The sequence below is a fragment of the Cynara cardunculus genome (genome assembly GCF_001531365.2).
Source record: "Cynara cardunculus var. scolymus isolate 2C chromosome LG 15, CcrdV1, whole genome shotgun sequence".
NCBI lineage: Eukaryota > Viridiplantae > Streptophyta > Magnoliopsida > Asterales > Asteraceae > Cynara > Cynara cardunculus.
Window position 1 is genome coordinate 14,473,615 of NC_037542.1, and position 11,175 is coordinate 14,484,789.

Sequence of the window (11,175 nt, forward strand, 5' to 3'; positions counted from 1 at the left end):
TACTTGGAAGTCTCAGGTTCAAATCAAAGGAGAATAAAAATCCCCTTGTAACCACGAAGGTTCAAATGTTGTAACCCCGGACTATCTGCAAAACAGATGGTCACCTTGGGATTAATCGGCTGGCATAAGCGGGTTGGATATCTATGTTAATAAAAAATATATTTTTATTTCCAAACCTAAACCAAATGAAACTACACACATTCAACAAACATTTGGCAATGCTTTTTCAACTAAGATTTGCAATTTTTACAAAACAAAGGAGTAATTCAATTTATACAGTGACTGCTACTTTTTGTTACCAAATGCTTTTTGAGATGGATAACATATCAGGACTTGTTTTTCTTCCACAATCCCATTAATTAGAATAAATAAATTAAAGCCACCCCTCACATCTGTTGCAACTATAATAAACTCTACTATATCATATACATTGCCCTGCATAACAAAAACACACACAGTTATTTCACCATCACAGTGTAAATATGTGTGTATACATACATATATATATATATACCTCTTAAGAGGCAGGCAAACCAGAATCATGTTCCCAGCCTCTTCACACCGCATTCCGAACAGAACTTGGAAGTCTCTCGCAAATATTGAGAACCACATTCATCACAGAACTTTGCAGGACTTGTTGGCTATGATAATACGAACATTTAACCAACTCGAATCAGAATTCCGCATTCGAATAAAAAAGGATCAGAACCGAATGAAAGGAATTAGGAAGAGCAATCAAAACATTACCAGTACATGCAAGCGGCCTCCAAGGTGACTCAGTGGTTGTAAACAAGCCATCTGTTGAGACATGGTCGATGACTGCTGCGTGTGCCCAATTTCACATTGATGATTGTGTTGAGAATATTGACTACTCATTGACTCATGGTTCTGGTTCAAGATATGAAATTCACCCTGCATATGCTGTTTTGATGCTGCTGTCTGCTGCTCATTTTGTGACTGAATAATTATATCATGTGCCAGTTACACAACCATACTACCCACCCACTACTATGGGTATAACAATAGTACTTTTCATATATATATATATATACACACACACACACACACACGAAGGATCGTGTGAGAATAGGAGTTAAGATGAGAAGCATAAGAAGGGATCTAGACCCTCGATCACTTTTAATCTCACCACCACCCCATGAATCGCACGTGTTACGGGAATTGATCTAGTGCATCTCATTACTATTGATGTTCAATTAGTATCGATCCAAAGGTGGAGATCCCTTCTTACCCTTCTCACCATAACTTCCCGTCTCAAAGAAATCCAACTCTCTCTCTCTCTCTCTATATATATATATATATAGGGTTCAGGAGAAAACCGGAAAAATGGAAAAATTAGTTGCAAATTACTTGTATGCACATGTGCATACCGTACAAATAAACGGTCATTAGCGTGTTCCTTAGTTTTTCATTTTTTAGGGGTTCTCTCCTGACCTATATATATATATATATATATATATAGAGAGAGAGAGAGAGAGAGAGAGAGAAAGGTTCAGGGGAAAACCTCAAAAACATACATATATATATGTTATATATACACACACACACACATATATACGGGCCTAATCAATTGAGAACTCAGTAATTTGAGATAATCGTGAGAACCAATGTGAGTCACCCATTAAATAAATAGAAAAGGGTAATTTAGTAATAAAAAAGACAACTCATAAATGCGATTAATTTATCCTCTCCATAAATAGAAAATCCATAACTATCCATAGTGTATTATCTTTGAATCTTTGATGCCAATAACACAAAGTGTATTTTCGGTGTTTTCTTTGCATCACATTCTTTGCTTTCATCGTTTACCTTATAGTACATTGTGTATTTGTGTATCTTAGAGTATCACAACGTGTATAGAGTGGGTATCACAGTGGACATTAGTAGGTATCAGTGGGTATATAGAGAGAATGATCCTAATTAATGTATATACGATGGGTATTGTAGTGAAATGTTCACGACGGAGGGGAGAGGGGAGATAAGATCTCTAAAATACCTAAAATGTCATTATTTAAAATTTTAAGTCAAAAGTACCAAAATTATTAATTTCCTAATTTAAACTTTGATTTGTGGTTGAGATTGGACCTCACGGATCTCACAAAATATTGACTCCTCCCTTGAATGACCCCCTATGTATGTATGTATGTATGTATATATATATATATACGCTATTAATAGAAAAGATCTTACTTCTGTAAGAGATCGATAGCCTTGAGCAACAGACATTGGAGAAGAATTATCAGCACCAGGAAAAGTCTAAACCAATGCAAAAATCAAGATTAACTTCTATAATAGTATGGCTAAACAAGAAGTAAGTTTCAAACTTACTGGAAAACCAGGAATGCTTGAAACAGAGTTTGATGCAGAACGCCTATATTTATGTCTTGGAGCATAAAACTTGTAGTCACGAGCAGAGACAACTACATCATTTCGACCAGTCAACCTCTTGAACCTACATTTTGATTGAATCATCTATAACTCAACTACAATAATAAAGTTTGATTATTTTCCTAAACTGATATGACTAAACTAAACCAAGTTATTACATACCCCCCCCCCCAACCAAAATAAACTTGATAAGAAAGCATTGGGGGCACTTGAACTTACCACTCTGCATCATCTATATGTGTAATAGTTGGCTTATCCATAATTTCCAAACCATTGACTACAACAAAACGAACCCGCTTCTCCTCTTGTATCACTAGTTCAGGAAATCTTGACCTTGTCTCAAAAGACGTTGCTAGTTCCCGTCTTTTGAATATGCAAGCTCCTGCTAAATTGCTGTCGTTAATTGCATACAAGAAGTATTATCAGTTAAATATGTAAATTTTGCATTGTTGAATACCTTTCCTTGGGAATTTTTTTGCAAGCTTCCTATATAAACCACCAGCAGCTTCAAGTGCCACTCCAATGGTCTTTTCACGCATGTTATCCAACGAAGAAAGTCTCATGTTTACTTCATTAACCAAGGTTTCATACATATTTGCCACATACATCAATGGCAATACAAAGCGTGGATCACCTTCGTATTGGATGTCTCTTGTCTTCCTCTTGCTCAGCTTTTCTTCCACAGATTGAGATATACCATCGGTCTCAGAATCTGATACTTCAAGTACATGTGAGCCAATGAAACTATCCACGATGAAATCCAGGAATCTTGCTCTTGCTGTTTCTATCGGTGAAACATCTAGTAAACAAAATGCAGTCAATTTTAGTTCAGTAGGAAAAACACTCGTGAAATGATCTCTTATAATTCATAAGGCAAACAAATGATGAGAAATTTAACTTTACCATCGGCTGATAAAATATTATATGTGTCCCTTGAAGATCCATTAGTATCGAGGCTTGAATGACCTCCCTCCACCCCTACATTATGAAGTGGTAAAGTATTTTGGTAGCTTTCGTGCATGCATTCCTGCATTATGTAGAAAAATTGTTTATAAGGGGAAACAACATTCTCCGGATGCCATAAAGCAGCTGAAACTAAGATGAAAACAACATTATTTTATCTGACATGTGAAGTCCCAATGGTCCACATTCACAGTTTAATTCACCCAAAATGAATTCATAATTAATCCTATATCTGAAATTGATAACTGAACAAGAATTTAGAAGGAAAAAGGATTCAACCAAGTGCCAAATACCATCACTTTTTAGAACATCATCGCATATCCGCATAGCTTGCAGGTACGTAGTACCTTATATGATATTTTGCAACAAGATCATAGCATAAAAAGTTACAAATTAAAACGAAATTTAAACCTAAAACTGCTACTAAAAAATCATAACAAAGTACTAATATTAGGTGATGCCCGTGAATGCAATGCCATAAAGTACTCGGTTTAGGTAAATAGTAAATACAAATTGTTTGTCATATGATTGATCACAGTGTGGCAACAATTACCACCAAATCTCCTCCAAAAGCTTATCACTTTCTCCTATTTCTGTTCCTTTTTGTACATTTGAAGCCCATATACTGCCGATGTCACACAAAGATTGCAATAATCACTTTTCATGGGACATGGACTTAGGAGCTTCTTTAAGTACATATTTGCAAAAAGACCATCACAACTAACCTTTTGCTCAGATGGACCTGATAGCTCTTAAGTCATGTATGGATGTTGTTTGTGTGGATTAATATGCCTGCACATAGATTCAGCAGGTTTTTGTTTCAAAGGGTTTTTTCATAGATGGTAGAAGCGTGTTTTTTAATCGGGAGGGACAGGTTTAGAAGAAAAAAAACTTGGCTTTCTGCATAAAACTCTCTCCTAAAAGCTTACAGAATAAGTTATTTTCTATATCATTAAGTCACTACCAAACAATCATGTATAACTGACCAAATAAGTTGTGACTTCCATTAACTCCTTAAGCTGCTAACAAACGGGCCCCAGGGGTTAAACATTTTGCTAACTAATTGTTTTCAGATAAAAACCCATATACATAAAGTAGCAGACAAGCAAGATCATGATAACAAAACCAACAAAATAGGTAAACAATAAAAGACTCACAACAGCACCAGAATCGTCTTCATTGTCTAAGCTCTCATCTGTAACAGCGTCGCGGTCAACCATAGGTTCAATAATCTCGCCGGCACGTCCATCCACAGTATTGAGATCATGCAAAGAAGTCCCATCTATGTACGGATCAGCAGATCTCAAATTGTACTGTTGAACCGGAACCCTAGCTCCCATCTGTCTATTCATGTACAATTTCACTAGCAAAAATCCCAACAATCAAAAACCCACAAACAAAACCCTAGACCCACAAAATCAAAACACATTTCTGCCCTTCAATACTTTCTCGCCTTCTGTCTTGCATCAGCTGATCTCAAATTGTACTGTTGAAACGGAATCCCACTCCCCATCTATCTATTCATGTCCAATTACACTAACAAAAATCCCAAAATCGAAAAACCCACAAACAAAACCCTAGACCCACAAAATAAAACACACGACTCTGTGCTCTAATTCTTCTCCGTCTTCCGTTTTGCATCCAGATCATACATTTGACTGAAATGGTGGGAAGATAAATATGAGAAGGCATTGAATATTGCGTTAGAGAGTGAATGGAAAATGAATTTATCTGAGCAGTTGAGTTGGAAAAGAAAGAATTCAACGGCTATATATATATACATAGATTTAGAAGAAAGTCCAAACCTGAGGTTGAGGGTGAGCTTCCGGGAAGCATAAAGCAATTCCCGAGCCTGTGACTGATATCCGTACCACCTCCCAAACCGGCAAGGTCGAATGTTCTTACTTCTTAAGCAGTACTAGTACAAGTTGAATTTACGTATTTGTCCTTGTAGAATCTGTTAGATCATAATACACATCCATCAACTCTGGTCCGTAAGTGACTTTTTACCCCATACTTCTAGAAGGAAATTTGAGGTGAAGGAGTATCTATCGAGCATTGGTTTTGGCGGAAGCTATAACATGGGTTAAGAGCTGATGATTTTTGAGTCGGACTCCCAAATGGTGGTTGTTATGAAAAGAAGAGGAGAGATGAGGATGGTATCGAATTTGGAACCATTATTTTGTGTCTGTCATAGTCTAGACCATCGTTTAAGGTCCAGTATATTAAAAGAGAAAAAAATATAGCGACGGACACATTGACAAGACAAACTCAGTTTTTTACGTCTCCAACAACAACTGGTGTAGGCCATTATGATTGGCTCGTCGAATTAATCAGTACAAAATGAAGCCATTGCAAAGCTATTGCCATCGCAAAATCTTGACAAGTTTTAGAATATCGAGCTTTCTAATGTTACTTGCAAAACCATCATCAATGCAAATAAATTCTTCCATGTAACCTTTTTTGAAGTATATAATATCCATATACAACAAATAAACTCACACACCCTCGTCACCTCTCCTAAGAAGTCAATGACTTATATACCGCCAGACCAAAAACCTTTTAGTCATTTCATGTAACCTTTGAATTAGTCTAATACAATACTTGTTTTGATGAGGGTATATAGGATACTTGAATAAATGATTATTCTCTACTTTTGCCGAATGCAATAGGAATACCAATTTGGCAATCTACATTCTCTTGCATTTTCATCCTCATTCCTTAAAACGAAACAAACACCGCTTATATTTGTATTTAATCGTGTAAATAATGATTATAAACAATTTGTTTAAATGCATAAATATAGTTGTTTCTACACAACAAAAACATGAGAAATGAAACGTTTGATACTATATTGTCTTGATATCAAATGAATGATTGGAAAGGTTCCATAAAAAACAATTGAAACACATTTCCATGGTTAGTTGCTTAGCCCCTGTTTAACTAACTGAAGTGAGTGGGAACGATGGCTGTGGAGACCTAACCGAGGAACCATGGTAACGGCAACGAGACATCTGCCTCTCCCTGTTCTTCCCCGTAGTAACAACTCTTTTTTATCACAGAACTTTCCCAATGGCTGCCACCATTCAATTTCGACTTCCCTCCACCAAGACTTCCGATCCTATACAATGAACTCAAGAACCATTAGCTTGTAACAATACAATGTGCAAATAGGTATATTATTTTTAACTTTACTAGCAACAAGACTACATACCAGGAGAAGACAGCCACTCTACTCTATCTCACACGTCACACCCCTCCTTGACCCACCTCGGGGTGGCATATACTGGGATTGTTTGGTTTGGTATACCATAACTGGGTTATGCTGAAAGATGATGGGATCCTGATCAGGTGTGCATACAAAAGAAAGAACTTCGATTAGAAGGATGCAAACATTTAATTCTTCGGGTCAATATACTTCCAAGAGATGCAACAACTTTCATAGTCATTACCCAAAAAATATCAACGCCCATTTCACGAGCACAATTAGTTGTACCGCAGACAAGCGCATCTAAAACGGAGAACAAAATGAGGTGGCAAAATCAACCCATATAGAACAAAATGAGCAAACACTTGATAATTCTATTTATTTGTTCTCCCAATGACTTCAAATCACCATGCTTTAAGATCCTCTAGAGAACACAACTTATGTGCACTATTGCAATCTCAATCTTTATAGTCTCCAGTGAAATAATTTACATACTTTAACTCCAAATCATTCTCCAATCATCTATTCCAAACATGGTTACAGAAAAAATACAATTAAACCATGAAGCACACTTCCCTCTAAGGATAAGGGTTAGTTATTACTTATTATATGTTCTTCCTCAACCACACTTCTAACAGGGTCATTTTCAATTTTGTTTCCCTCATATCTTCATCTTCCCCAAAAACCCTACCACACCCCCTGACCGTGTTCACCCACCCAGCCCCTATTCACTTATTTGTATACATGTACATAAACATATCTGTGCCTGTTTGACAAACAGACATGGCTTCTAGTAAAGCAGTCGACGGGCCTGTTTGTTAGCAGCTTAATTAGCTTAATAAATGTTACAACTTGTTCAGTCGGCTATACACATCACTGTTTGGTAGTGGCTTAATGATATAGAAAGTGGCTTATGTAGTAAGCTTCTAGGGAGGAGCTTTATGCAGAAAGCCAAGTTTTTTCCAAACTTGCCCCTCTCAATGAAAAAACACATTCATTCCATCTATGAAAAACCCTCCCAAACAAAAACTTTCTCACTCCATAGAGACATTAATCCACACAGACAGCTTTATCCATACATGACTTAATTAGAAAAACCAACCAAACAGCCCAATACGTACCGACTATTGATATAGCAAGAAATCAAAGTAAAAAGTTCCAAAGAAAAATCAACAAAGTAGGCAAAAAGTATTCATAGCTTGCATCAAACTTACTTGATAATCAATGAGATTCAAAATGCCTCTTTGAGTGTATACATATGCAATGACCAGATAAATCCCATACCTGTGAATAAAGAGATAGATATAGAACTCTATCAGTAAGTACTAAGCAAAATCCAAAAACCTATTACTTCTGATTCCTTTCATGTAAAGATAAAAATGATGAGAAGTATACCTTACCTCGCTTGAGGGTCGGATAAAAAATGATCCAAATTTATGTTATAACTAATAGCAGGTTCCCATAGGCACGCAATTAGTTCGGGGTCCAAAAATCATGATACCCACATGCACCAAGCTGCAAGCAAATAAAGGATTTCTCACTTTTTTGCATCAATCCACGATCTTGGATCTTTGACACGATTGGATGAAGACAGGCATGCTATAAAACTTTTCAAGCTTGCACATCATCCTAATCACTAACACCATTCATAAGCTGTCTTCCAACCATCTCATTTTGCAATTCCTCGGCTTCTCTTGTATAACCAAGCTCATAATACTTCTTCACAAGACAGCCATAAATAATATCATCTGGATGAAGACCATTTGTGATCATCTCGTTAAAAAAGGTTCTTGCTTCTAGCATTCGACCACATCTACAGAGCCCACAAATCAGAGAAATATACGCACGAGAATCAGGCTTTATACTAGTTTTTACCATTTTGTTCCATAAATCCAGAGCTTCATTAACATTAACATTTTTTAAGTTTCCATCAATCAAACATGTGTAAGCAGCTATGTCTGGAATCACACCCTTCCCCAGCATTTCGTCGAAAAGTTTCACAGCCAATTCTAAGCAATCATTTTTACAAAGCCCGTCAATAAGGGCTGTATAAACAATGATGTTAGGTTCCAATCCAACACCTGGCATCTTACGAAAATGGTCCAGTGCCTCTTGGATGTATCCAAGTTTGCACAAACCATCGATTAGCACACTGTATGTCACAACCGATGGGCTCATACCCATGTCATTCATTTCTTGTAGCAGATTGAGAGCTTCTGTTGGTTGTCCAGATTTAAAATATGCATCCATAATCGTTGTGTAAATCACAAAATTTGCATCCGTACCATTTTTCTTCATTTCCTCAAAGACAACCTTAGCATCTTCAAGCTTTTTGTCATTGCAGAGTCTTAGGATGAGAGTACCATATAGCAACAAGTCTGGTTTATAGTTTTTGGCTTCCATTTGTTCCCAAACATTCATGGCCCCAGTTATGCTTTTAGATTTTATATATCCATGAAGAAGGGTTGTATAGCTTTTCACATTAGGTGATATACCCATTTTAAGCATTTCTCTAAGAAATTCCTCCGCTTCCTTCATTTTACCTTCTTTGCTAAGACCATCAAGTAACGCTGTACAGGTAACTGTATTGACCGTAATACCTGCCTCAGACATCTCCTTGATCAGCTTCACAGCCTCCCCAATTCTACCCGCTTTACAATTTGCATCAATTAAAGAAGTATATGTGAACTCATTGGGAAAAAGACCAACTCGCCTCATATCCATGAAAAACTTGATTGCCTCTTGCATCATTCCTTCCTTACAGAAGGCATCTATAAACGTGCTGTAAGTTACAACATTCGGTTTCAACCCATTTTTCTTCATATAATGAAGAAACTCAAATGCCTGCGGCATTTTCCCAAACTTACAGAAACAGTTTATCAATGCATTGTATGTGATCACATCAGGATGGCAGCCAACGCTCTTCATATCATCATATATACAGATCGATTCGGCTAACTGCCCAAGCTTACCATGCCCATCGATAAGTGAATTGTATGTAACAATGTCTGGATTAACACCCAACACTTTCATCTCAGAGAAAAGGCTCCGTGCACCTTTCACATCTCCTTCTTTAGACAAATAATCAATCATAATATTATACGTAAATACAGAAGGCTTAATACCAGCCCCAACCATTTCCTTGAAAAACTTCTTTGAGAAATCTCCTTTACCCATCTTAGTCGATCTACCCAGAAGTGAATTACAAGATCTTGCTTTTGGGAGAACTCTAAAATTTTTCATCCTTAAAAAGCAATCATTAGCTTCCTCAAATCTCTCTAACTCCACCAATACATTGAACAATGTGTCAAACACCCCCCACCCGAATCGACAAACATTCCTAGTTGACCACATTATATCAAATACATCACAACTTGGCAAAATAAGGCTTGAACTAAGCAAATCTTTCAATATACCATGAGCATCATTATAAAGCCTGTGAAAAAACAAAATGTGAGCAAGAATACAATAGCTCTCACTAGTATGACAAAACTTGGGTCTAGTTTCAGCCCATTTGAAGAGCTTCAAAGCTAACATAGGCTCTTCCTTCAATTGTAACAAGATCGTCGAAACCCAAATAGGAGCTAAAGCCGAACCAATTAATTTGCTGATCCTATAATCATCCCAACGCTCATTCTTAACAATTTCACAAACGGATTCCCTATCAAGACCTTGTCCGATTTCATCACAATTAGCCTTACTCGAAAACGGATACCGCAAAAAGCATAGAAAACCGGTGACACAAAATAAGAACGTGTATGATGATGACGGTGATGAACAGTTGCAGAGAATTATATTATTGGGATTCATCAAATATGGAGACTTAGTTGATGATGACAGTAAAAGGCTTACACGATGATTAGGGTATCTTGTTTTTCTTCCCATAATGACAAGGCTGCGAAGAAAGATGAACATCGTCCGAGCAAACTAAGAGAGAGAGGTTCCATTCATTGCTGTTTTAGGGGTATGATGTTTGTACAATGGCAGATTATTGTATTGATTAGGGTTTCAGTTGAGGTGATGGGGGTGAAGCCGTTGATGACGAAGATGGTTAGGGTTTAGCCACAGGGGTTCAAGAAGACAAGCGGCAAAAGGTTTTTTTTTCCAACTCCATTGGTATTGCTATGAAAGTGTAAATACGGTTCGGACTTGACCCGTTTCAATAAGATGGGTTTTGGGCTAACTGATAATAGTGATTAGTGAGTGACCCAATATTTCAATTGGCAGCCCAAAACAAATTTCCAAAAGAATATGCTTAACTTTCATGAATTCTCCAAAATACCCCTTCGTCCATAAACTATTTTAGGAGTCGTTTAGCAAATGCTTACCCATTAAACATTCATCAAGTCACGTTGTCTTACCAGATAAATTATGGGAACGAGGATCTCCGTTTGTCTCAAAACGAGGATGGATATCGCACTACTCGCCTCGTACCCATTATAAATAAGAATGATACCTATATTAAAGAATAAGAGAATACTTTTGTGTAAAACTTTATTAAAATTCATCCAAAATGACATACATGTAATTTGTTATATACACATTATATATGAAAATTAATTTATTTATCTAAATATTATTTAATGAATTTAATTAAG

The 11,175-nt window shown here is 36.7% G+C and overlaps 1 protein-coding gene across 6 annotated transcripts; it reads right to left on the reverse strand.

Annotated features, from left to right (window-relative positions):
* Positions 1-205: 205 nt before the first annotated feature.
* LOC112527831 (uncharacterized protein At2g02148-like) lies at positions 206-10,518 on the reverse strand. Of its 6 annotated transcripts, none has more exons than XM_025138658.1 (12): positions 8,425-10,181; positions 7,846-7,861; positions 7,637-7,660; positions 4,527-4,713; positions 3,310-3,433; positions 2,864-3,205; positions 2,626-2,788; positions 2,347-2,470; positions 2,209-2,274; positions 748-957; positions 515-641; positions 206-435 (listed from the first exon to the last, which is right to left on the reverse strand). In XM_025138658.1, exons 1-11 carry the CDS (start codon positions 10,112-10,114, stop codon positions 540-542), a joined length of 3,048 nt encoding a protein of 1,015 aa, XP_024994426.1. In that variant the 5' UTR covers positions 10,115-10,181; the 3' UTR covers positions 206-435; positions 515-539. The 6 variants fall into 6 exon arrangements, 3 of the variants coding, with proteins under 3 accessions (XP_024994426.1, XP_024994425.1, XP_024994424.1); XM_025138657.1 differs by lacking the exons at positions 7,637-7,660; positions 7,846-7,861; positions 8,425-10,181 and adding exons at positions 5,175-5,326; positions 6,349-6,490; positions 6,584-6,616 and having other exon boundaries at positions 748-921; positions 4,527-5,027; XM_025138656.1 differs by lacking the exons at positions 7,637-7,660; positions 7,846-7,861; positions 8,425-10,181 and adding exons at positions 5,175-5,326; positions 6,349-6,490; positions 6,584-6,616 and having other exon boundaries at positions 4,527-5,027.
* Positions 10,519-11,175: the final 657 nt, after the last annotated feature.

Excerpts from the sequence above, each read along its gene's own strand:
- LOC112527831 (XM_025138658.1), bottom strand. The coding sequence starts at position 10,114 with ATGTTAGCTTTGAAGCTCTTCAAATGGGCTGAAACTAGACCCAAGTTT. Across the intron at positions 3,434-4,526 it reads AAGACGATTCTGGTGCTGTT|GAATGCATGCACGAAAGCTA; the intron begins GTGAGTCTTTTA and ends TACATAATGCAG. Across the intron at positions 958-2,208 it reads GCTATCGATCTCTTACAGAA|TCACAAAATGAGCAGCAGAC; the intron begins GTAAGATCTTTT and ends ATAATTATTCAG.